This window comes from Monopterus albus, unplaced genomic scaffold, assembly GCF_001952655.1.
Source record: "Monopterus albus unplaced genomic scaffold, M_albus_1.0 scaffold123.1, whole genome shotgun sequence".
In the NCBI taxonomy this organism is placed as follows: domain Eukaryota; kingdom Metazoa; phylum Chordata; class Actinopteri; order Synbranchiformes; family Synbranchidae; genus Monopterus; species Monopterus albus.
This window is the reverse complement of record NW_018128003.1, coordinates 903,670-931,555: the sequence shown is the minus strand read 5'-3', so window position 1 is coordinate 931,555 and position 27,886 is coordinate 903,670. Positions and strand designations below refer to the sequence as shown.

At 39.2% G+C, this 27,886-nt stretch overlaps 1 protein-coding gene across 2 annotated transcripts in view; it reads right to left on the bottom strand.

Annotated features, from left to right (window-relative positions):
• LOC109967010 (protein kinase C-binding protein NELL1) overlaps positions 1-27,886 on the bottom strand; it is a 273,478-nt gene that overhangs the window by 199 nt on the left and 245,393 nt on the right. The window contains exons 18-22 of one of the 2 annotated variants that reach the window (XM_020612323.1): positions 21,425-21,565; positions 12,553-12,746; positions 8,130-8,294; positions 7,566-7,790; positions 147-6,281 (exon numbers count right to left, since the gene is read on the bottom strand). In XM_020612323.1, coding sequence (XP_020467979.1) covers positions 6,231-6,281; positions 7,566-7,790; positions 8,130-8,294; positions 12,553-12,746; positions 21,425-21,565 — 776 coding nt within the window. In that variant the 3' untranslated portion in view covers positions 147-6,230. Of the gene's footprint in view, positions 1-146; positions 6,282-7,565; positions 7,791-8,129; positions 8,295-12,552; positions 12,747-21,424; positions 21,566-27,886 lie in introns of those variants that run through there. The other variant, XM_020612322.1, reaches the window with a different exon arrangement.

Sequence of the window (27,886 nt, the reverse complement as noted above, 5' to 3'; positions counted from 1 at the left end):
TGGCGCCATGGCAAGCTGTTCAGGCAGCTCTCATGATTATGCCACATACTGTCCTGCATTTGTGTTGGTACCCTGAAACCTCATCTAGCAGCAAAGCTGAAAGTTCAAATGCCAAAAGCAAGTACTCACAGTAAATAGAGTAAACAACTAAAATATTTATTAACTGAAGATTTTTTCTTTGTTTTTTTTTTCTTTTTTACAGCAAACTCTTATCACGACACAGTCTGCAAGTCAAATGACACTTAACCCTTTGAGTACAATTAGGTTGGCCACTTTGATCTGGAGAAGTAACAATGAATAGACCTGGGGGATTCCTCCACAGCAGTTCTCTATCAAAAACATGAACAAGTACAGTAGGCTCTAGAAGGTCCAAAACAGCTTCTTTTAAAAAGTCAGACATTTAAGGAGATACACAATGGCTCGCTTTTTTGTAGGAACGGAATCAAGAACAACATTATCATTTTCAACATTCGATTTTTTTTCAAACATGTGTACATAGTTCTATTTTGTCTTGTTGTCATGAAGAGTTTTTTCAGTTCACTTCATACAGATGTGTGTGTAGAACAAATGGAAAGAAATAGCTTGTCAATGCGATGAAAAGTCTGTCCCCGTCTGTTTGCAACGACACCTGGAACAGACGCTGGGCTACGCTCATTCTGATTTCCAAAACCTGCTTCTGTTGACACTTTAGTGAGGGACACTGATCAGAGATCTGTACATACACACGGGATAGTCTAGTCCAGAATGTTGTCCTACAACAGTGAAAAGACAAACTATGACAGATACTAAAAGGGTTAAGGCAACAATAGAAAAATAAATAGTAAAAACAATAGAAATACCGCTTCTCTCTCATACTCGGCTTACAATGCACAGATCCTAAGAAGCTGTGGTAGTGAGAATTATTAACAGTTTCTTATTGTCTTTACAGAACCCTTTGCTTTACACAGTATTTACAGCAAAACAGAATCTATCTCACTAAAGAAAGGAGTCCACTAAAATTAACACGTCATTAATGAACACAATAATTAAAAAACTGTATAATTTTATCACATTGTCAGTATGTAAAAACATTTACACACAGACTTGCAAATAGTGTTTTACAATAGTCATCATATCAAATCAATCAACAGAGCAATCTGAAAACCTTGTTTTCAGTAATCTTTTGTATAAATGTCTGCTTCTGATTGCTGTGGGTACAGATACCATTTACATCACGTGTTTTTCTTCTGTGTGTATACTTTGTGCACAGGTGACAATTTTAGCTTTACAAGAGGCATTGTGAAAATGGGGGACAGTAGAAAGAGAAATGCTCAGGTGAGAACTACATAGGTGTGTTGACAAAGAAAGACAACAATAAGATACTGTGGCTGAGCGGTCTGGGAGGCTCCACCTCAAAGCTCTCCACTGTCTCCTCCAGAGGATAAACAACCTTTTCCAAAAGTCTGTGAAATGACCACTATGTTTTCAAATCCAAACAATGTGCCCTGTGGATGAAAGGGCAGAAAATATATTTCTGTACGTTTTCTGTGAGTGATCAGGAACAACCAGGAACAAGAACCAGTGTGACATTAAAAAGCAGAAGGTCAGCAGGATGGAAACGGCAGAGTGTTTTATGGTCAACTCCAAAGACTGAGGTCACCCCTAACGCCGGATCCAGTTCCAAATAAAACACATCAGAGTTTTCCCATTATAGCTAGTGCAGACTACAACATTTTAAAAACCTCACAATTGTAGTATTGCTCTCAGTTCAAGAAATTTTACAGACTGTTACTCTGTTGCACAAATGAAGATGAGGTGTATTGATGACAACATTTTCCATTTGGAGAAGTCCTAGACTGGAGCCAGCCGTTGTGAAATTGAACAAAAACACACAATACATTTCTCTGTAGTCGTGTATTTTCTGTTCTCCTCACATCTTGCCTTCACATTCTTATTGTGCTCTCACATGATACTGTTCACCTCCTGTTCCTAAATCTACAAGAGCATCTTGTTCTGGGATATGAAAAAAATATGTTGTAGTGGGTGCGACTGCTCATGACAAAGGTTTGAGGTCTAAAAAATGTATCTAGGATAAGAAAATAGTAACAATCATGCAGTTTGAATTAGTCATTAAAGTTTATTATCAACCCTGACCTTGATGGGAAAGGCTAGTATATTTTAGGGCTTCAGTGGTGGAGTTATCAGTTTTGTTGTAACCTTTTTTCTTCTTAAGGAGGGAAAGGAGTCCAGGCAAATATCCTGATAGTGTGCAGAGAAATCAAAGAAGAGGAAGAAAATGTAGAGAGGACCTTGACAGTGGGAACTAGTTTTGATAAGAAACAGATTATTCTTAACCTTCTTTGACTCAATTATTCTACTGAACATCAACTGATAAGTGCTAACAAGTATAACAAAAGTTAACTAAATAACTTTTTGACCCCACCAGTAGGTGAACCTGGCATGCCAAGATTTTTTTTTTTGTAGTTTACAAATTTGCTAATTTTGTGCTCATTTCACAAAATTTTAAGACTGTTAGAAATCCCCTCTGTCCTTTCTTTCCTTTTTCTTGCTTCTTCATTAGTGCTATCAAGACAAGCATGAGGATAATAGAGGAGAGGACAGGCGAGGAGAGCAGAGCAGTGTCAGCGATGTGAACGTATGAACTGTGGCAGGAAAATCACCAGACTCTCCTGCCTTAATAAGCCTGGCCATCTGTAAACAGATTCGACACTTGGTAACCTCCTGGCATACTAAAATAGCGGGCTGCGTGACATGGCTTTAATTATCCGCACTCTGCCACTTTCTGTGTGCGCGCCATATGGTTCAGTGCTGAGGAGCCCTAAGAGATACCAGAGAAGTCCAACCCTTCACAAGCTCAGCTGACTTAATCACCAGCTATGACTGGTGCTTGTTGCTGCCTACTGGAATCAGTTGTGCAACATTACACTGCTTTTACATACTTTGGATAGAACGCCTGTTGTTATACGTAGCTATCTGGAAATTAAACTCAGAGAAAAGACAGTGGAGCTGAGGGAAAGCGTCTGAGACAGGCTCACCAGGACAGACAGCAGATATTTCCCAAATCAGACCCTGCATCTTTATTTGAATGAGATCCATCCCCCATCTTAAGACTGAACTTGAAATGAACTACTTTGTCCAACTACAACTAAGGCAATGTTTATACCTGTTCCAAATAGCCATGCTCAAAGGAGAGGCAAAAAGAAAGTTTCCCATCATCATGATTCGTAGAAATGGGGAAAACGGTGAAAAGTTCAGGTAGCTGAGCTTAAGAGGGAAGCTCAAACCCTGCATGCATTCTCAGCTCCACATACCTGGACAACCATTTGAAGAGGGCATGCTTGTCAGATTGCCTGTTTCAGAGAGCTACAGATAGTGTCAGATACACACCCCTCCCCCCTCCACCAAAAGCTGGAAAGGGGAAGGATTTCAGATGCTGTTGTTCAGAACACTGAAACTTCAAGACTGAACCTCTTTTTCCAGGTGACACAGTCCAGCCTCACAGAGACCAGCAGTGCAATCAGGAGCTACTTATCAGAAATCAAAGCTTCAGCAACACTTGTAGTATTGAGACAAACTTATGAAACCAATGCATTTCAGCTTATGACAACACCAAGATTCAGTTTGTTCCACTTCAAATCACAATTGACAACTGGTACATTTTATTCAGCGTCAATAAATATTACTATTTTCTGACTTTGATGAGAATCGATTAAATGTTCAGCTGAACAAATGGTCAGTTCACAATGAACTGTGGAGCACTGAGGCCTGCAATACAAAAAAAAATGTTGCTGTGGTTAAAAGGTGGCTGCAATTCATAGCCATGTTAGGAGAATCCTTTAAAGTGGGACAGGCAATGCCAGCTCCTCCTAGAAACATGCACATCACAGAATGCAGTTTCTGAATTGGGAGCAGCAAATAATGCCATAAAACATTTACAATGCACAACAAAACTGAGTACACTCCGCAGTATTACTAAAATCGTATGTACTTTAAATCCTGTCAATTTAATAATTGTATTTGATTTTACTAAAAGCACAAGCCAAATGATTTTAAAAAGAAATGACTGACTAATTAAAGCTATAACAAAAGGCTCATATACATAAAACAACCTCAACAAAAGTAGTGTGCCTTCCATTAGTGAGATTCCATTCTTTTATTTATTTATATTTTCTTCTGTATTTTGTACAGTATGTCCATCTTTATATTTGATGAGAGATTCAGTCCTCCTGGGCATGGAGGATATTTATGACTTTTTTTTTGCTGCTCTATTCTTTTAAATACTCAGGGGGCCAGGACATGGTTTTCTTCTTTAAGAACTCTTTGATTTGTGATTGATGTGTGATTTTTGCACTGTGATTAGGATCATTGTCATGTTAAAATGTCCTTTCCCGCCAAGGCCTTGAGACTGGGAGTCACCTGTTCATTCATTCAGCCATCTAGTTCTGGTGAACCTTTTGCACTCATGCATCACGTCAGCACACTGCACGCTCCATATTTCATAGTTGGAACTGCGCAGTCACTGTGGTAGCCCTGGCCAGGCCCACAAAAAAAACGCCTCATCCAGACCAATTTATTTTGGTTTCTTTGATCAGAGAATGTGCTGTCAATACTGGCCAGGATTCCCTTCATGTTTTTTGCAAAGTTTTATCTTGCAGTTTTGTGACATTTTGTGAATAATGGTTTTCTTCTTAGACACCATCTGTAGAGGCTGGCTGCATGCACACTCTTTGGTATCACTGAGACACCAATTTCCCCATTTAATTCTTGTGCCATCCCAGAGGCATTCATCAGTCTCAACTCATGGCTGCATAAAAAGCTATGATTTTTTTTGAGGACAGCCACTACTCCTTATGTTCTTGGTGATATGGCTCTTCTGTGTTTTGGCTTATGTTTAGTAGCCTACTGATGCTCTTGTACCCCCTTTGCAGCTTTATGAACTCTCAAAATCTAATTTCTTACTTGATCAGACAGTTCCTTACAATATGGAGCCATGTTGCCTTAGGGAGAACCCTGGTCAACATTAAGAAAGCTGTGGTGTAGATGGCCTCAACTGGAAACCACAGGTGCAGTCACTTTTGTTGATCACAGGTAAACTCACTTGTATTGTGCTGAGGTTGTACTTTGGGGGTCTTATTGTCAGTGTACTCTAGCTATTTTGTTTGTGTTTAATTGCACATTAAATCAAATACCCTACACCTCATTGTAAAAAATAATGCAATTATATACTGTATATGACTGTGCAGTTTTGAGTCATTTAACATTTTAATGATATTGCACAGGGCTGTACTCAGTTTTGTTGCATACTGTAGGCACAATTGAATGTAAAGAGAAGCTATGCACCACTGTAGATGCACTGAAACAAGTTATAGTTAAAATGAAGGTGAATAAATTTGGATTTTTTTTACTTGTCAGAGAAGAAAAATCTTTTCATCACTGATATTCAAATTTACTTAGGTCAAAGACAAATTAGAGCATTCTAAAGGTCTAGGGTAAGGTTTGTGTCAGGGTAAACTATGAAACATATTTGGTAAAGGACGATGAAAACGTCCCTTTCACCAGAGCATTTGGAACCAAGTTGGAAAGTGAACCTGCTTAATAAGAGTGGAAGTAAATTTTCTTTACTTTCCAGAGTTTTATGTCAACATTAAACTACCTGCTGTTTCAGAAGGTTTTGTACAGCACAGCATTGTAGTAAAAGAAAATGAATCACTTTTGTTTACCACAATAAAAGTTTTGTGACTACCTCCTGTAGGTGACCAAGCCTACGTTCAGTCAACCCAGGGAACAGGAGCACCTCAACATCTGTCCAGCTGTGAAACCTTTTGTTTATGACAACTCATAACATTCAGCTGCTTGTCTCTGGTTTGGTGTTCGAGTCGTAACACTAAACAGCTTTCCTCGAGATGCAGTGAAATAGAAGCAACACAAAGATACATACACAACACAGTGACTGTGGAGAGAGCGACTATTGCCTCAGCCTCCTCCTGAGCCACCCACCCACACACACACACACAGTCGACAGAGTTGTGGCATAAAAGCACAGCCTCAACATCCCAGTCTGTCCAGTGTGTGTTTGTATTTTCTACGCACACGCTGGCATGCTTGTGTGTGCGCGAGTCTGTTCTGTGAATCCAAGGGGAGAGGTGTCAGATGGAGGAGGGGGTGTGGCAGTCCCACAGTGATACGAGGAGAGGAAGATGTTAGGAAGAGGAGAAGACAGAAGGAGAACTTTAGTTGTTTTGAAGGCAGTCGAGATCCACCGAACAGCAGACATTCCCATTCTGAGCGTGCCAGCATGAAAAGACAGGAAAGAAGAGTGAGAGACTGTATTGATCATACTGTAGTGTATTATAATATGCTGTACGTGTTGAATATACCAATGCTATTCAGAGCCTGGCTGGCCATAATAAGTCAAAAAAAATAGAGCCATAACACAGAGCGAGCCTGCATTATGTTAACATGTCTACAGTGTCAGTAAATGATCCGTTTACACACATTATAAAAGAACATCCTGTATTTTTCCCCTGCTACCGTTGGCATCTAGTCACTCCATTACAGCAATATGTGCTGTACTTTTGAGAAATCAGTCTCTGAGAGTTATGCTGCCGCTCTAGTGCACTGAAAGCGAGCAGAGTTTGGGATGTGTGGCTCTAAGCGGTGACAAATTTGAGAAACTCAACAGCTTTCCACAGACAAGGCTCCAGTTACTCTAGATAATCAACATACTTCACTGTCACAGTGTCACACTTTCCATTGCCACTACTTTCTACTGAAAAATAGTCCTTATGAAAAGGGTACCTCTAAACTCTAGCACATAAAACTATCTGCACAGCTTTAAAATAATGTTATATGACAAGTACAGTGTGACCACGGTGCATGTGAGTGCACCTGTTGCTGTGACTGGCCAGTGGCTTTCTTGAGCCAATGTATCCAAAGTTTCTACTATAGAAAACAATGAAATGAAATGTGATGTTATGAAGTAGGTTCATATATTTGATGTGCTTCTTTTGGATAATCTAAAGTTTGATAGCTAAATAAAAAAAAGGGGGGGTGACTGAAGGAAAACGGAATATTTTTTCTTAGTTATGATCTGAGTTATGGTGACATGTTCCTGACACAGTAATCTACATATTTTGTTCTTTTAAGATTGAATGTCCCTTACATCATCTGTGGAAGTCAGATTTCCTTTTTTCTTTTCTTTTTCTTTTGTATTCATCTTAGAAGACGAGCTGACACTGCCTATCTTTAAACACACATTAGCTAAAGTCACTATTCCACAAGTCATTTCCACAAGTACCAATAGCCTGTTATGCTTATGCTTAACAGAAACACTGTGTAGGTGTGGATTAATATGTACTAAACCAAGCTTCTCTGACTACATAAGATGTTTATTATCAAAGCTACATTCATAATGGTAACGTTGCTAGGATGGACAAGCTGGAAAACATTGCAAACTCTTAGTTTGTTATGAATTTTAGGATGAACATTTAATTAGCCACACTTGCGTTAAATCAAACATGACTGCTGAGCCAACCTTCATCATGGTTGCTGAGGCTTTGTCCTACCTTGCACTTGCAGGTGGTGCAGGGTGAGTTGGACATATGCCATGTGTCTCCACTGAGGCGGGTGATGCCTGCAGGGTCATGGCACGTCTGTCGGATATCGTATGACAGGTTGTCGGCCAGGCAGGGGTCAGTGACGCAACGCGGGCAACACTCACCCTCCGCAACTGCTGTGTATTCGCACATCATCACAGGGCAAACCAGAGGCCAGCAGTCCACCTCCCCCTCCTGCAGAGAGAAAGAGTCAGGAAGAAAAAACAGCAACAGAAATGTTTTTGCATGTGAATCAGCCAGTATGACATCTGTTGCAGCTCACATGCTGATTTGTTGCCACATCTCTAATTAAAGAGGTGGTAATTATCTGAGCCCTCCGCACACAGCAGAGCAGTACATCAGGGCTAGGCATTTAACAAAGCTCAGCTCTGAGCTTAATGCTGATGGAGGAGAGTCTGTGTTTTTGATGTCATCTCTTTCATCACACTCAAGGATTTAACACAAAGATCAGCTTTCATTTCTGTTGGTAAAATACATGTAGCTTTGTGTGAATGTATGTTTCTGCATACGGACCACGCAGCGGCACTGCTGGCAGCCATAAAGCCAGGATGCTCCACTGCGGTAGAGTGTGTCCAGACACTGGCTGCTGGGCCTGTTGTCGCAGCCGGGACAGCAGAGCACATCCTCGTCTGGGTCTCCGCAGTCACAGGGTCTCCTCCTGCAGTACGTCTGCCCGTCCTGCACAACAGAGGTCACAGCGGTCAAAGGGGAAACAGACTCAGGTTGTGATAGTGTCGCACTGATGTATGTAGCCTAATTCAAAGAAATACTGCTGATGGAGACTTCAGCTTTACAAGCCACTTCAAACTGTGGGCAGTAAAGTACAGTACATCCCTGTAGCTCCTGTGAGGAAGGTGGACTTCTCAGCAAAACAAAATAAATCAGTGGCCCAGACGTACTTTAAATAAATATTAATTAAGGTGCATATAAAAGCTACAATAATGTGAACAAATACTGAGTAGCTTGAAATCTTTCTTGAGGCTAAGTTCTCTGTTGTTGCCAAACAATGTCTTATTGTCTTTGACAAACAGGCACAAATTCACATCAGTACCATTTAGCAACAAAGGATAGCAAGATACCAAGCTAATGATAGAGGGGTGGCAAGCTTAAATATCATTACTGACTGGAATGGAAAATTCTACGTTAAATAATGAAAGTTGCAGTTGAAAACACAGCAAAGACTTGATGATGATCAAGGTGCATATTTAAAACCTCTCTCAGATGCCTTTATTGAGAACTATTTATCAGATTTGCATGCTAGATCATTTAGGCAGATTATTCAAGGTAGGCATGCCTACATAGCATCTTAATGTGTTGTTGCAACTGTCACACCTCCATTTTTTAAAAGCAGGTTATTAGATCGGTGAATGAAGTGAGGTTTGATGCCTGAGCTGGAATACAAACACAAATGCAGAGGGATCTGTCTGGTCTGCAGGAATCTCCAGCAGCCGTGTGCCTGGCTTTTTGTCTCCACCCAGAGAAAACTTTATGGTGCATTTTATTCAACACAGCCAGCACGTCTGGCCTGAGGACAACAGTGTAATGGAGATGTAAAAATGTTACATAAAATGGCTGTTAGAAAATCTATGGGGGGCATAAAATCATTCCGTATACCATTAAAAGGGCAATACAGAGTCAGTGTTTTATTGATGCATATTGTCCTGCTACAGTAGCAAACGAGTCCCAGGGTGCCAGTACCGATGGCCTTGGTCTTTACAGCTACGGCCCTGGATGTACTGGGAAATTACTGCCAGTCGTACTGCACTGGCAGGATATACACAAAGACAGAGGCTGGCTTGTAAAGCCAGGAATAACACCAGGCCTGCATGCCAATGCTGCACTGTTGTGCAAATCAAAACAACACCATAGTTGTTCTGCCCTTCATTTTAGCACATTTAAATGTAATATATAATTTTATGTACTGCAGTGCCCCCCTGGTCATTGAGCAACAGTGTCCTAGAGCAGGGAATTCTCAGACTTAATGAGGCGTGGTAGAAAACACAGAGTGACTGCTGCTCCTGCTGCTATTTTACCTCTGTACGTTCTTGTCTTGGACATTATTTGTCTGTATTTTTGTTTAATCACTTTTTAGATATTATAAGCAGAATTTAACTATTGCATTTTTAATTTAATTTCAATCTAGACATTTGAGTGAGTTTATTTAGAGCTTTCATAGCCGTAAAATAGCAATTAGCTCACAATGTTCGGTTTCTAAACGTTTGAAACCTCACATTTTACATATATAAGGTATGCTAGATGTATTTTGATTTCTGTTTGCCATTTGTATATTTGTTGTAGTTTTAAAGAAAGTGAATCTTCATTAAACATCCAAGAAACACTGCATTTAGTGTTTACTGACTACACACTATTAGCTGTCTGTGTGACAACAACTTTATGATTAATTTGATGACATTTTTATCAATAGGTATGACTTGTTTTCAGCACAGTCCTTTGAAGAGCTATTTCTCTCTAGAGCCATTTTCTGTGAAAGTAATTTAAGTAATTTAATTTAAGAACCTTTTGGTCCTTGAGGGATACTTTTGTAGAACTCTGCAATCTAATTCTCTTATTTAACTCAGTTTTATGTTTTCAATTTTCCCTGCATAACGTGGTGAAAGCTGAATAAGGAAGATCTTTGCTCTTAAGTTTCAGCTTTTATTTAATTTGCCACTAGTTCTGTCTGATTATAGCCTCTCATTTACAAATCTCAGTTATAGCAAACCACTCAATCTTTATCTCATGTTCAACAAAATAATTGATTGTTTCACGTCTGTGAAAGAGTCAAATTTTTTTGACCTGGTCATCTTCAATATCTGTGGAGAACGGAGGCAGTGTTATGAACAAAACATGCTTTGAGAGGCTGACATCTGTAATAGCTGTTAGTACAACAGTTACTAAATCTGACTTCAGCTCACTACTTCACCACCTGTGTTGCCAAAAGTTTCCGTACAGATGTGCACATTCTCATGTCACGTGTGTTTATAAATCTTGACTTTTTCAGGGGAAGCAGAACACACATTTCAAGCCCTAATTTGTGCATATACAGTGGTTATAAATGAAACCCCAGGCCAACGGTTTTCAGTGTTTGGTCCCCAGAAACCAGATCGCTTTCTGTTTACACTCCTACGTTTGACTAAACTCCTAATTCAACTGTCAGAATGCAAAATGCAGGGCGGCAGATCCTGAATGCATCTTGAACACTGATCACCGGTGTGAGCAGACCTTGTCACTTGCGTCTCACTTGTATCTCTTTTCTCCACACTGCTCTTTGTGAGTGATGGGTCTATTTTAGATGCAACAACTTGCATCTGAAATACCCTTGTGAATGTATGCACAGCAAATATCTGTATAATTGGCACCTGACATGAAAGAAAATATTTAATGCTACATTTAACTCCTCCACTGCTCTCAGCTGTCTTTTTATTTCAAGTAGCCATTTTCCTCTGTTTTTTATTAATGCCACCCACAAAACCTCACCTTCCAAACACAAATCTGATCAATAATTTCACTTGACTGCAGCCCTGTTGTACCATCTCATTCTGACTCCTGAGCACAGTAATGAGTTGATAAGCTGGCACAAATGTGTCAGATATAATACAGGATAATGACAAACAAATTGGCACTGAGGTGTTTTTCCTCGAGCCAACCCTGTATGATTCACATTTTGGTCTTGAGGTAAGAATGGTCAAAAAAGTGAAATTTTGTGTTTCATTTTTGTGTTTATAACTATTCACACTGTACATGTAGGATGTAGGTTAGGATTGGCATCAATGAAACTGGATTTCAAGTCTTTACAGAATAATTCTGGTTCATTAAAAATCTGGGTTTGCTTCCAGTGATGATAACATTGCACTCTCCAAGTTAACCGCTGAGATCTGCTAATACACTGAAAGGGTTAAAATTAGGTCTGGCAGGCCAGACAGTCATGTGGGTCTTATTCTTATTTGCAGTAAAAAAAACAAAGGTGAAGAGTAAAATGATCATCTCTTTTGTCTGTTGTAAAAAGGACAGTTTATAGACAAACTTCCTGGTCCATCAAACCTGCTGTACTTGACATAATTGTGCCCACCAGAGTTTTCCTGAGCAATGAGGGATTGTTACAGATTATTACTGATGCACTCACTTTCAGTTTTATAACCAACTAGATGATCTGGCTCAACCATTTCTTCATTTACAACCCGTGGCGCTTTATTGTATTATCGATGTTGCCGTGTTCTCAGATCTCAGCTGTCGCCTTATTCGTTGTTGTGATAACTAATAAATGATGGAAAAAACTACAAAGTTATAATAAACTAGACTGATCCTTTAAGGGTAAGAAAACTTTACCAGTTTGCTGAAATGAAAGCAAGACAAGCAATCAGAAGAGAAAGGCCCTTACTGGGTGCTCCATATCTACCAGACCACCACCCTCTGTGCTCCATCCCCCAACTTTCATTTTCATTTTCTGTTCTCTATATTGCTGTTTCATCCAACTCATCCCATCTCTCTCCCATTTCTAAGTCTGGTTCAGATCTTTTCCTTTCTTACTACTCATGTTATGTGTGTGTTTTTGAGCCTGAGGTGCTGTAAGAATTACTATATTGGAAGCGATTAATCAGCTGTCTCCTCACCACTAATGGGGTTTCTGGAATATCGGATGTATTTTATACAAATAAAATGAAGTAATTTGATAAAATGTCTATAAAAATCAGGGCCTGTCAGAGAATTTGATGAATCTTGCCTATCATGTATTAGTGCTTGCCCTTGGTCCTTGGATGATTGAATCATATATTAACAAGCTTGATTACAGGAAGTCATGGAAGCAAGGTAGGGTTTTAGATCATAGCTACAGTGAAAACCCTGAATTTTGATCCTCCACCAGGATGTGAACACCCACCATTGTAATGCATTTATGTGTGTGTGTGTGTGTGTGTGTGTGTGTGTTCATCTTCTGTACCTTGCAGGAGCATATAGCACAGCGGTCAAAGCTGGGCTTCCAGTCTTCTCCATTGCGTCTAATTCCCTTTTCCTGTGGGCAGTCGCCGCTGCAGCCTGGGCCAGATGTGCACACACAGTCATAGCCTCCTGGGAGATTCACACAGACACTGTCATTCCAGCAGGTGTGTGTCTGCAAAGTGCACTCGTCGATGTCTGGAAGACAAAGAGTGCGCCATAATCAAAGAATGCCTACATCTCATTTGTACAACAAATTAAATGTGGACAATTTCCTGGGAATTGCATCTTGTGTGTGTACAGAAGGTGTGTCATCCAGTACGCTACTCACAGGCTTGCCAAATACACTTTGCATGTATTATAGATAATGTGTGACTTATGTTCACTGGCAACGTTTTTTTCCCCAAGGAATTCTTCATTCAGAGCTGCAGTGCTGGACAAAGTACAAGCACTACAAGATGTACCTTTTCCAAAGCTTTGCAGAATGAAATGCATACCTTTACTATCTACTAGGTTTGTTCCACATTTCCTTTTAATAAAATTTTCTATTTACTCTGGAGCCCAGCAGGTATGAAGTGTAACATTTGTAATAATTTGTTCTGCACAAATAAATATCTCAGGCCTCTGGCCACTTTAATCATTCCGTCAAATTAACAGCATTCAACTTTTGCAGAAACTGAAATTACAGGTTTTTGTAGTCAGGTGCATCTGTGTTTGAGTTTAGAGGTTTCCTCACTGTAACGATTCAGTTTCCACAAATTTACATGTACCTTATCTACACAGTGTTACACACATGATGCTGTACAGTAGGGCATATTTATGCACAATATAGGCAGTATATTTCAGGAGTTGGCTGTTAATCAAAAGATTGCAATGGCATTGTCATTCCTTACACATATTTAATGATTTGCATATTTTTGATTTGCTATAAGTATTTCAAACATTTGATTATAGAATTGATGGAAGAAAATAATCCTAATAATCCTACATCCGATTTGTATACACAAAGAATTTAGCTTTTGTGATAGCTTTAGCCACATCAGTCATAGCACAGGTTTTCTCTTAGTGGTCCCAGTTGAATCAAAGGAAAGACACCTGCTTACTCAGCTTTTCACTTTGCTCTCTACAAACCAAAAGAACATAATCAGAGAGGTCAGAATTTTCATCGTCAGCTTTGCACAGAGGAAAAAAAGGTGCCAAAGGCAGGTCTTTAAATTGATCAAGCCATGAGATTTAATTCCCTTTCTCTGCACTAAATGTGAACTGTTCAGAGAGAAAATGACCAATGTCACTCTGACCGTAGCTCTGCCTCTCCTGCCAGCACCCGCTGCCTGCAGACATTGATCACACCTACATAACACTGCCAGCATGCCACTACTGCTGCAGGGACAAAGCCCTGAAGCAGAAAACAACAAAAGAGTTGTAGTAAATAATAAACTTTTTTTTTATTTTGTGTGTGTTTAAATAAAACCATGCTTTTCATATGGTGAGAAATGTGGTCAACAAGTTTATTTATTTTCTGCACAGTTCAGTGGGATGGAAATGATGGGGACTGTCAACAGGTTTCCAAAGCTCCCTGCTTTCTGTCTAAGCACGCTGGCTGGCAGTGAAACATTACCATTGGTCAATGTGCTGCACAGCATCAGATCTACTGCTGTCCTATGTTACAATAAGGGCTGGGCCACATATTTCTGTCAGAACCTGACCCAAACTCTCAGGTACTGATGGATCCCGTCCAGCTTGGGTCAGGTAGCCACCTTTTATCCTTCATTTCTGCACTGATACTTACTCCTGTTAAAGAAGTAAGAAGACCTCATTCAAAATCCCACTGACATTTGTAATAACATCATACTAAAAATTCAGGCTTGATGTTAAAGAAATACAATCTAACATTGTTTATTAAATATTTCTGCTCTTAACTCTAAGGCATTTGAAAAATGTTTTACAGAAATGCATGAAACCAGGAGATAGTGGTTAGTTTTTTTGTTTGCTTGTTTTTTTTTTTTGTATACTCACAAAGTAACCATGGTTTAACTTAGTTAAAATCATGACTGTCTCAGTTTCTAATAGCAAGTGCTGTGGTGGTTATTAATGCACTATGATTAGTAAACCATACTCGACACTTTGGTTACTAAACTCATCCAAAACCCATCAGACTGCTAGCTAATCAGTACTTACAAGTTATTATTATCAAATTGTTAAAACAATGTAAAAGCAGTAAAAATACAGGACTTTTACCAGACATTTACAAAAAAATGGTTAGAAACAGTGGCCCAAGTTGCTCACACCATGAACACCACCGTGTTTGTCTTTTCCAAGGGGGAATGGTGAGCGGTATCCAGCAGGTACTGTACACCTACTGTGTGTGTTTGTACACAGCTTGGTCGATGCTGTGACCACACTAGCCATGTTTTCTAGACATACAGAGAGAAAAACAGCTAAGCCAAGAATTTAATGTGCCTGTGACAGACTATTTGCATACACTAAACGAAAACCCCACCAGCCATACTGTACCTCCACTGGTTAAGGATTAATGCTCTTGCTGCTCGCTGATGAAGCGTACTCCTAAATGTAGGCTGTGAAAGATGGTCTTACAACCAAACACGATAGCCCTTCAGCAAACCCAGCTGAGCACAGCCAACCATAAGAAACTTACTCTCACACTTACATGAGCTGTTACGCATGAGGGCACTAATCTTACAGTGTTATGTACATGACAACACACATTCACACACATAGACATATACACACAAAGCCAATAAATCCCTCAGGCAGATGTTAGTAATTTGAAGGCATCTTCCAGCTCAGTAATGGAATATTTAAATTAGAGACTATCCTTCCCTTAAAAACAAAACAAAACAAGTCTTTATTAGGAAATGCTTGTAATCTAAACTTAACACAGTACTTATTTACTTATTTTAATCGAAACCAAGACCTTTCCTAAATTTTACAAAGTTGTTTTTGTGCCTAAATTTTCCAGAACCTTAACAGCATGTTTATTATTGTAACCATGATGGCACCATGGGGCACTTTTTCAAGATATGTTCCTATGGGTCATATCAGAAGATAGGACAAGTAACCTACACTCAGTTAGCAGTTTATTAGGTAAAAGTAACTCAGTCTAATACAGCAGTCCTGCCATACATCCTCTCTTCATGATGGTTATATAATGTTTAGTGTTGATCTAAACTGATATATTGATGTGCTGAGGATGTAGTTTGTGGTGCTGGGGAACTTGCATTATAAGGAGAAGTGTTTTTGTTAATTTGCCTACGCTCACTGATATAAATAGGGTGCATAAAATAGCATGGTATTATAACACAATACAAATCAACAGCATCACAGGCTACATCTTCCAAAATGATCATACAGCTGAATCAACACCTCTCTAAAACTGTTTGAACAAAAACACAACTGTTATGAAAGTAGGATTTATAGCAGGACTTTTGGATTAGATATAATTGGATCTAGCTAGGCACACCTAATAAACTGTCACTGAGTGTATATGCTCATTTAGTTTGGAGGACTTGTTAAATAATATTTCTATAGTATGTCTCCAGGCAGCTCATATGGAAAGGTCATATACATGACAGAGAGGGAGAAAATGATGCACACACACCGCTGTGTATGGAGACCATGGGTATTTTACGGTGCATTATCCTCATCGCTATGCAGAATCTGTTTATTGAAGTCACCTGTCCCTCCCTAAAGCAATAGGCTTAATATACATGTTTAAGAGATGCCGCCTGTGCAGCTTAGTCAAAGCAATAAAGAAAAAAGAGTGCTGCTCTGCTCTTCACAACAACATGCAGTGCAACACAATGCAGCATAATACCATGTAATGAAATATATTGTGTTGCACAGTAGCACAGCCAACTCAACATATCATAATGGAAACAGTGACACTCTACTGAAACTCTTAAATGTGTACGTATTGTAACAAAGTATGTTAATGTGTTACAACTAGACAGCACTCAGTGAGCGCAAACCTTCACCAAGGTAGCTCATTTTCCCCATATAGACTGATTGTCATAATATGAGGTGTGTGTGTTTGACCGAGTGTGGGGCTCAGCTACACACACAAGGTGCAGTTCAGAGACCACAGCAAGGCGGACAGGAGGCCAGTTCTTTGGCTACGTTCATATGCAGTCCTTCGTGCAGGGCTGTGCAGAGGTGTGGCCATGTGTTTTTGTGCTTTACAATGTAACTGCCATGAAACAAACAAAGTTTTATTTCTGTGATTCATTATTTTGTTTTGCTAGCGCCACTCACCTCTCTTCAATGACATGCTAGCTAGTTCAACCGCCCATGTGCTCTCTGTCTTTTAGCTGAGTAGATTTAGAACACAAGCAGTCAAATTTGGGAAAAAATAAATAAAAAGAACGACTCTTAAGTACAAAGTGGATCCCTTTGTTCCAACTAATGAGCCGTTGAATACAACATAACTAGAAAATTAACAGCCATGTGCTTCAATTCCATTATGTGTCCAGTGTTAGCCACCATGTCAGAAGGGATTTTGTCCTCCAGGGTAAAGTCCCAGTCATGTGACTGAAAACTAGCGATATCAACAATCTCACAATGGTGAAACATTCTTTAAAACAATTCCTGGATCCAGATGAAGACCTGGATCAGCACCAAAATCTAATCAATTGTTCCATGGGCCATACCCTACCTCTCCAAAACATTTCCATCAAAATCCAGTCATTACTTTTTGAGTTATGCTGCGAACCATCCAACAAACAAACCAACAATGCCAGCAAGAACATTAACTCTGCCCTTGTCAAAGTTAACAGTGCATTGTACAACAAATCACAGTTCACTGTAACATATACAAACAGTAACAGAGCAATGCACAATACAAAACATAATAAACACCAGCTTTCTGTTGTAATGTACTTTTTTAAACATTTTATCTTAAGTTTTCTGCTGTGTAAAAACCTCCACATTGTTATTCCAAACATGAATTAGACCCACGATGGTTAAGGGCTTATGACAAATGGGAAATGTTTGTTAAAGCTTGCTAAATACAGAATTATTGAATTAACAATGCTATTTGATCCTTTATTATTTTCATTTTATCATCAATTATCTAGACATATAAAGTGAGCCACACAACATACTGTTGAGTAAGGCTATGTTATAAGCTACTGTACTTAGTTATTTGTGTTAAGCTGTTACAAATGCCAGTATGATTCCGAATTAGGTTTTAATGCTTCTGGAGAAGAACTCAGCTCTGCTGTCGCTTGTTCTGTTTACTGTAGTGACAGTAAGACTAAAAAAAAAAAACGGAGTTTCTAAGGCTTAGAGGAATTTTTACCACATGCCAGTTGCTTATCTGGGAGGAAACAAACAGAAAACAGTATATAAAAGTGCTGCGTTTGGGCTGTTGATTTGCTTCTGAAACTTTAATTGAAATTTGTGCATTTTTTTAAAAAACCTCTCTAAGAGAAGAGCCAAAACAAACCTACTAACCCCTTTGCCAGATGTAATTATATACACAGTTACTGATTTACATATACAGTCTCACTAATTCTTGCCCTAGTGCTCTATTTTTTGCATGGTCATCACATACTCATGGCCGACATGCACCTGTTGATGGGGATAACCGACCGGTACTGCTTCTCTCTGCGTTAAGCCGGATCTCTTAATTACAAAATGCTACTTTCTGTTTGGGTGACATGAGAGGCTGTTGGAGGGATACTGGGGAGGGGGAAAAAATCCTGTTAAACTGTCATTCACACTTATTTCCCCTGCTAGGTTTCAGTCTGACACTGCAGAGTTAGGGGTGAAAAGGTGGTTGATATGCTGTCACAGCTACATGCACGTGTCTTGTTAAGGAGACACACAGTATACACATTATATTACATACCTGTGGTGTTAAGTCTAGAAAGGTGCTGTCATTAAATGCATTTCTTAATGACATGCAAATAAGTGTTTTCTTCAATCACATTGTATAACTCCTATTTTCAGACATGAATGTTTATTGAAAACCTCTCATCACAGAGCACAAATGGGTTAATGTCTAATTAGACCTGTGACTTGTGTAAGTCTGTTTTTTTTTATTTCTCAAGTGATAATGTCTATCTAACTTTTAAATAATTCTGATGGCATACAGTTTGGTTTTAAGACAACCCAAGTGACTGTTTGCCATGTGAAGTATGCTTCCATCCACCTGCTTGATGAACTTGGCTTCACTGCTACAAATGGTGAATCTACAAACTGTATCAAATTCTCTGCAGACACTTCTCAAAATACTTCTGCAGTATGTCCCTCATCTCTGCTGTTGATGTGTATATTTAGTATTGTAAATGCTTCTTCAAAAAGTTGCTAAATATGCTACTTCTGGGGGAGCTTAGAGGCATTAACGCAACACAGATGTAATGTATTTGGCTCTGCTGTGAAGAAAATACGAGTATGAGGAATGTACTGAACATATGAGCCACAGCAGAGAGGTGGATTATGCTGCAGGAATGATTTTATAGAAAGGTTTTGATACTTTGATACTGGAATCCACTAACTGCTGTGAATCCTGGTGCCCTGATTCACACAGGGGCAACCTATAAGTACTAAGCCTATCAGGGATATGCGTCTGATACCCAGCAGAAATCTTTACATATTACCATTAAAGGAAATATCCACTTAAACTACTTTTTATCTGTGATGTTCTATATGTTCCATTTTTGTTTGTGCTGTATTCAATTCCTTTCAAACTGCCTTTCTTCAAACATACTGTATGTTAAAGTTCCTGGTGCTGATATTTAATAATTTTATATCTGGTTTATCTTCAGCTCTTGTTGATGTGATAACTGACGTCTGTCTTTCCCTTTTATTATTGATAGATTTTTCCCTTTATGATTATCAAGATCAGCACAAAATTGACTTGTAAAAGGGGCAGTGACTCTGTGGGACTGACAGCAAAACCAAACCACAATAGCTTATTACAATACCCTACATCTGGATGTAACATCTGGTTGGTCAGTTGATTATCAAAACAAGGGAGAAGAAATGTTATCATATGTAGTAGTAGTTTGTTTTTAACCTGTGAATCTGCTCTGTTATTTGTATTATTAGTAATGCATCTTCTTAGATAAAGTAACAATTCATAGATATGCCAACCAACACCTCATCCACCTGAAAGATTAACTCTTAAATGTACTTTTCTGGAAAGGAGCTACAATATCATGAACTAATCTTTGCTAAGTCACATGTGGAAGATGTTTATTTTTTTTAAAACAGTTACTCTGAGGTAAATGATTGAAATGACCAATATCTCTCCCCTTGAAGTAAATGAATCAAATCAGACTGCTGATACTGCATGTTGATTTGAAGGTTTAGTTAAATGGTTTCACTCTATTTGCCACATCCATTACAACAGTGTACAAGCAAAAATAGAAGTAATGCCTTGGATTTATTGATTGATCTTTAGATATTCTACACTTTTTCCCCACTATCCTTAAGCCAGTAAGTGTATCCACAACATAATTTCTCAAACTTTTATAAGAATGATGTGTTCAGTCAAAAAGGTTTAAGTTTCCTACAGAAATCTAGAAAATGAAAAGAGAAACAACAACAATAACAAACCAAACCAAAACATAAAAACACAAGTTGAGAGCCAGGACTGTCTCTATCAGACGCTATACTTCAAGACTCTGGCCCATTCATTCATTACCTTCCAGCTCCATATTGCATCATTCTGAACAGTCCAGCACAGTGTAACACAAATCATTCTTTGTTTATTTTCACCCAACTCTGCAGCGTAAGAGGACAACCCCCCCAGAGTGCACACAAGTATTCCACAAAAACCTACATTTAACTTCCTGGTGCTTTCATAACAGATAATTCTAACTGGTAACTGACAAATAAGCTGTTGTGTTGTTGTCTTATTGAACTGCTGCTTAAAGCAACAGTCACGTAATTTGTCTTAAGGTCGAGCATAAAATTAGATTTAAACTTTGCTACTTGTTTACCCACACACAGCTCAGTGCTCCTATTACTCACTGTATTGTTAGTAACAATGTGTGCACTTAAAATCAAACTTATGCTTGCTTCTAAATCACTTACTCTGAAAGGAATGGCACATGAGAAACAACAATTATGCACACTAATGAGTTTTCCTTTCATAAAATGAAAATTTAGATGAATAACTCTTTCTTTGTCCAGTAAGAAGGGCTATTCCCTGTTACCTCAGTGGACTCATAGTGCATGAAACTTATGCGCAGTGATTTTTCATAATTACCCATTTGAAACACAGTTTGAGCACCTTAAATTCCTACATTCTCTTGGGGAAACATGCAGACATGTTTGCAAAAGATTTGTCTGATTGTCTAATGTTGATGTGCTTGTAAAATCCCTAGTTACTAGCAGTGTGAATGCGTGTTAGGCATCTAAGTTAATAATTGATTTTTACAGCTTGAAAGTCTTTCATTGTACTCCCCCAGTTGTATGCACCACCACTGTGTTTTGTCACAAGTAGTACATGAACTTGGAGTTTCTCTTTTTTTTCTTGCCTTGATGTGCACTAATCACGAATATACCTCATTAGGTGTTGTGTGTGGGTTTCACACAGCGCGGATTAGATCCTGAGCTGTGAAGGTGAGAAGACCTCTGATTAGCTTCCTTGTAAATGCTGTGTTCATTGTCTACATGCTAGATTATTAGAGGATAAACAAAATAAAGAATGACAAGAGATCTTGGAGGGGACCAGAGATAAAACAGACTTGAAGAGAAAGTTAGGCACAACAGTATTTCTGAGTAATTGGCCGCAGAATGAGAGAGGGAGAAAAATGTCGACAGTAGCTTGGTGGCGGGCATGCAGAGAATGAGGAGCTGGTATTTCAAGCAGTGATGAGAATGTTTTCAATTCAGTGTATGCTCACCAATGCAGGAGCTCCCATCGAGCAAGTAGGAGCCATTGTCATGGAAACCACTTCTGCATTCACAGTGGTACCAGCCGGGCAGGTTGACACAGCGGGAGTGGTTGTGGCACTCAATCAGGCCCTCTGCACACTCATCGATATCTGAGGACACATATACACACATACACACAGAGGAGCATCAACATCAGTCTAAATCATTTTCTTGGCAACGAACATGAACCTAAAACCTCAGCTTATTTAAATTTTTTCCCTGTTCTTTGATCTGTGGCAGTTGTGAGAGTGGAGGTTGATCCAATCAGAGCAAACTGCAGCAGCAGAGCTCAGTTAGTAGCTGTCCACATTAAACAGCCAGCATCTCTGCTACCTTTCTGCCACAGCAGGGATTCAAGGTCTTTTAGAATTCACAACATTTGGCAGCAGAATCCTCTCCTTTGTGCACTTCTCTATTTTTGGTCTCACTCACTCTGCTGTTTGTCTCTGGCGTGAGCGTGCATAAACATGCACAGCCCGGAGGCATTAGGCCCTTTTGTCCTTCTCGGGAGAATAAACCCCTCTCATCCATTATGTATGGTGAGGTCTGCTTCTCATGCGCAGCTCTCTGGCTGGTAGACCTGACCTGCACACACCCTGATGGTTCAAGTCTGACCTTAAGTAACATCTTCATTCACTTAAATGCAAACAGTGGCAAACAGGGAATGGTAGAGAGGGACTTCCCATTAACTGTCATGTCTGTGTTTTGCTCAAGGGAAAAAATCATATATTTTAAGCAAATCAACAAGAAATAGTTTGGAACTTGCATAGTAGGCATTTTTCACACCACACATGTAATTGATTCTAAGGATTTTTACAAGCAAGCAAGGATTGCAGAGTTTTGTTAATATAAACAGTATCTATGTAGTTTGTTGAATGCACCAAATTCAACATGAAAATCAATATTTTGTTGTTTTCAGTCATTTTATGCCCTCCTTCTGGTGAAAACACGCCTGGAAAAGACTACATGAAATGGGAGTGGATGCTGGTGAAATCCACCTCTGATGAAGTTCCACCCACAAACTTGACTGCAAGTGGTAAAAATCTGTACACCTATGATGAAAGTTGTACAATCAATGATACAAGTGAAGTCACATCTTGCTTACCAAGAAAGATGTAAGTCCAGCAATTTCATAGTTTCAAAAGCTGCTAATTTCATAACAAGTCTGATTTCTGATTCACTGCCACTGTATAATCACAGTAAAGAACAGACACCATGTAATTCCATCATTTGAGAAAAAACATCTTAATCTGGATTTAAATGAAAAATTCAATATCAATTTCATCTTTAGTTCCTAATATGCTCTATGTATAGTGAACTAACTTGCTTTCTATAAGGCAACAACGTGCAATCAGGACTAGGTTGTTATTCTCACAGGGCCTGACCCAGTACCTGTAGTTACATTTGAGAAGAAGAACTACTACTCAAGCAGCTTGGAGAGATAAATGCATCTTTCAACATCAGAGCAGACTGTGAGACCATTCTGTCTCTGTTCTTGTTTGCATTCTCTTCACCTTGACAATATCTGATGTGCCCAAGATGCTTGAAGCAGATAAATTTAAATATATGAAGGTGATGTTGATGTTGTAATCACACGCCTTCCGAAATGTTGGAATATGCCTTTAATCAGTGTTTTCCCTTTGAGAAAGTTAATTGTCTTTTGTATCTTGAAACTCTGAAACCTATCTGCCCAATTTCAGCTTGGGTTACTGTTTCACTGTCCCTCTACTTGCCCAAAACAAGCTTTAATATCAAACTATATATAACTAGATATAGCTTCTAGTTTCCCCATCTATAAAAAAAATCTAACTTCTCTCTGATGTTGTGCTATGCATGAAAATCACAACTGATACCTTTGGCCCGGTCTTAAGAACACATACATATTTATTTGAGTAGAGATAAAAGGGAGACTCAGGGTGAACCGTTTAACAGTGTGTGGTGTTATAGATGCGCAGCTAGCCTGGTGCACCGGACGTAATAAGACATGACAACTGCCTGAAGGTCTGGCCTCTGTAAGCATCTCAGGTCAGAGATCTGGTCAGAGCTACACCAACAGATTCCCTCTCTGACATCCCGCTGAAACATAACAAGATTAGAGGTGACTGGTGGTTGAGAGCAGCTAACCTTTCAACAAAAGAGCAGTGCACGAGAGGGCTTACGTCCATGTGCTTAGGCTGGTTATATTGCATGCTAAAGTTTTATTGATTTAATCCAGTAGCAATTAGGTTCCTTCAGCAGGGATTCTGTGCATCATTAAGTTTTAAATATTACTCTGATCTTGTTTAACAGGATTCCCTTTAATATATCCAATTTGTTACATTGTAAAATGTAATGTAACTTTGCACCCTATTTAATTGCACATAAACCTTACACCAGAGAAAGACACTTTCCAAAGAATAAAACTTCTTAAATTGAATTTGTTGGCTTCTCAACTTTTAAGTCAGTATACGAACTGCATTGAATTTATGTTGTATTGTTTATTTTTGCATCACTAGGGTGATGGGATTGGTTAATGGCATGCTATCCTCTGGTTCCATCTCCTCCCTGTGCAAGTCCCCACTTACCAGTGACAAGGACATGAAAACGTACCAGGCTCCCACCCATGAACACCATCAACTGTGTTCAATACAACACGTGACCAAAATGGTGCAGTTGGGTCCAGTTTAACTGGGCGTACGACTACTAGAAACTGAAACACAGACATGACAGCAAGCGTATTTTTTGGGCCAAACAGTGACTAACACTGCCAGTCATGTAGCCCCAGTACAGCTGATCATATTACTTCATTGGGTGAAAAATTTCTTTTGATTTAACACAGAAAAATTAGTTTATACATCCCTTGTAAAAGGCTGTACTGGAAATTTGGTGATGTAAAGTCTACTTGTGAGCTATAAAGTGGACACCACTGACTGGTAATATTTCATTCATAGCAACATGGAAATAAAAAAAAGCTCTATTGGTGTTGCCTCTAATTTGGCATTCCTTCACTAATGTTGACTGTTCCCTTAAACAGAAAACATTCATACTCCTCTATTATGTAAAGTTTTGCCTTTCATCAACTCTTTCTAGTCTTAAACTAGTTTTGCTCAAAATATGTCATCTCTAAATTGTGGCTTTGTAGGGCTGTACTGTGACGTTCTGTAATGCATAACACGTTTACAGCTTTCAAATGTCTTTGCATTAATTTCAAATTTTCTTCATTTTCTATCATTTATATGATCTTTTTCCTACCTCTTTTAGATGATTTCTTGAATGGCTGTTAAAACTGACAAATTGAACTGTCTGAGACCTGTGAAAATTCATAGCTACAGTGGAGAGCGCAGAAATATCTAATTCGACAACAGAACCCTGAATCTCTTTTTGTAGAAAGTACATGTTATTTAAAACACCATTCATCACCTGCTTAGCAAGACCTTTCGTGTAGATGTAATAAAAATGCATTTCATTCACACAGTCAATAATTCCTACTGTTCGGTAGTATTATAAAGCTATTTGCTGACTCATTTACAAGTGTGTGTTTGTATGTGTGAACAACCATCCATTCTCTTTTGCTGTGGCAGTGAAGTGGACCTTCCTGAGGTACGAAATGCTACGGTACACACACACCCCATCAATCTTGGTTACAGCCAGGAAGGAAAGCAGCCAGACATTTCCCTCTGTTTTCTTCAACTGCAATGCACTTCACACTTTCTGCAGGGCATCACCCAACTAGGATATGTGAAAACTTTTACTGTCTGGAATATGAGAAGCTGTGAGTTTTAGCTAAGCGAGGAAATGGGAAATTAATCTGTACATAGTGATAATAATCCCCAAGCTCTGCAGAAAATCCTCTGGACTACTGAGCTTTACATAATTACACTTATCTCCAACCGACTAACCTACTAAAATAACATCACAGAAAATTCCACACAGGGCATTTACAGTAATGTGTCCTCAAACAGAAACGATAACCAGGGTTTGTAAGTTGCTCTATGACCAGTAAATGTGCATAAAACCTGCTGAAGTAAAAAAGCAGCTCAGTTTGCCTTGTAACTGCACATTGCATGATGCCAAAATGTTTTCTACAGTAATTATTGACATGATGCAGTATTTAAGAACAGCAAAGGTTCAATATGCGTGTGTGATTTTTGACATCTAGTTTGCAACTGTTGTTTCACCAGCGTTTAAATGATTATTTCAGTGTGAAATGTTTTATCTTACAGTAGCCACCAACATCTTTTGACCTCAAACTCACCAAGGGCCATATGTTATTGCTCAGTGAAGTCTGGCTAACACGGAACCATTATCAAGAATACGAAATACAGTCACAAAGTTATTTTAAAATAAACAGGACACACTGTCAGATGCATCCACCTTATTGAGGATATAATGTAAGGCATCCTGCTGATGTGTTCCTCTTACACTGATCTAAATATATGATATTAAAACACAAAAGCCTAAAACAACAGTTATGGGATCAAAGTTGTGCTAAAGAATGAGAGAGGAATGTCAGTGAAAAAATGCTTTTAAAGGTAAGCTGCGTTTTTGAGGCTTCAGCAGTATGAAAGGTGGATTCCATTCTAACTCACTTCAGTACACTGCAGCTCAACAAACAAATAAATAAACATCAGGAGGGAATATTATTCAAAAAAGATTAAAGTTGGTAGTTTCTCACTTGATACCGACTATGCTTGCTGAAGTCTCTCATTGTTGTTGATCTCTCTACATTGGCTCCCCATCAAATTCAGAATTCACTTCAAGACCCTGGTAGTTATTTTCAGAGCCTTGCATGGTCAGGCACCTGCCTATGTCAGAGATTTACTACAGCTCTACATAACTAGTAGATACTTAAGATCAGCAGAGGGGTTTGTTGGCTGTTCCTTGATTCAGACTTAAAACAAGAGGTGACTGTGCTTTTGAAATTGCGCCTCCTAATTTCTGGAACCCTCTTTCAATACACTTTAGATCTGTACACACTTTGGACATTAAAAACAAAAACAAACAACAAAAACAACAGCTTTTTAAAAATGGCCTTTGAGTAGTGATTTTATTACATTGTAATTTTTTTGTAGTGCTCTTACGTTGTTTTTATGAAGATATTGCTATTTTATAGGGTATAGCCTATAGTTATGCTTTTAAAAGTATAGAGTGCCATGCCATTTAGGAACTTAAATAGATTAAAAGTAGAATAAAAAACAGAATAAAAAAAGAATAACAAACTGGATTAAAGTAATTAGGATACATGGTAATGGTAATGGACAGCGTTCAGCATCCTCACAGCCTGGTGGATGAAGCTGTTTGTAAGACTGGTGGAGTGGGCCTGAAGACTCCGATACCTTCTCCCTGAAGGCAGGAGTCTGAAGTGGGAATGCGAGGGGTGGGAGGTGTCGTCAGCAATGCTGATGGCTCTGCGGATGAGGCGGGTGTTAAAAATGTCCGTGAGGGAAGGCAGAGGGGGGGCCGATGATCTTGCTGGCTGTATTCACTATGCGTTGCAGGGTCCTTCTGAGGGAGACAGTACAGCCTCCGTACCACACAGTGATACAGCCATACAGCCAGTGATGATGCTCTTAATGGTGCCCCGATAGAAGGAGCACATGATGGCGGGTGGGGCACTGGCTCTCCTCAGTTTGCAGAGGAAGTAGAGGCGTGTTTGAGCTTTCTCGGCTTTAACATGCATACACATGAGTAGATGTCAAAAAATTGGAATGTATCCTTTAGTGATGTTAAGCGGTTAATCTGACATTATACGTAGATGTACTTTTAGTATCTTGTTTGTTAGTTTTAGACTTTGAACTCAGCAGTGAAGAGCCTCAGATATTTTTTCATAACGGGTCAACTCAAACCCAACTACACATTCTACAGCACAACATACACTTTTCATTGGCTGTTTTGACAAAGAAGTACTCTGCAAAGTATGAAGTGGGAGTTCATCATTAGGTGAGCTGTTCAGTTACTGAGCCTTTGGAGTAAAGCCTTTCAGAAAATAAATCACAAGGATCCAACAGTGAATCTGCAGCATCTATATGAACCCACTGGTAAAAGAGAGGCAACTCAGAGGAATGGCTCAATGCGGGAGAAGATGAAAAGATCAGGGAAAAGATTAACCTCCTATTGAGCTACAGTATACAGCACAAAGGGGCAAAGTCAGTGGGGCAGTGATGTGTTTGAATACCCAGGAGGGAAGGGCAGCAGAGGGGGAAATGGAGGTGGAGACAGGCCAGAGAGACATACATACAGACCGAAGAGAGGCTGGCAGATGTAGAGACAGGCTGAGGGTGAAAGACTGAGACAGTCACATGGAACATGTCATCCACAGAGTTAAAACAAGAAGCTTCTGTACAGCTTGTACAAGTCGCTTATGGCAAGTCTTCTCTTCACCAACCCCAACAGCACTGTAAGGACATGGAAGAAATTTACCTCTATAACACTTTTATAACAAAGTACAGGCT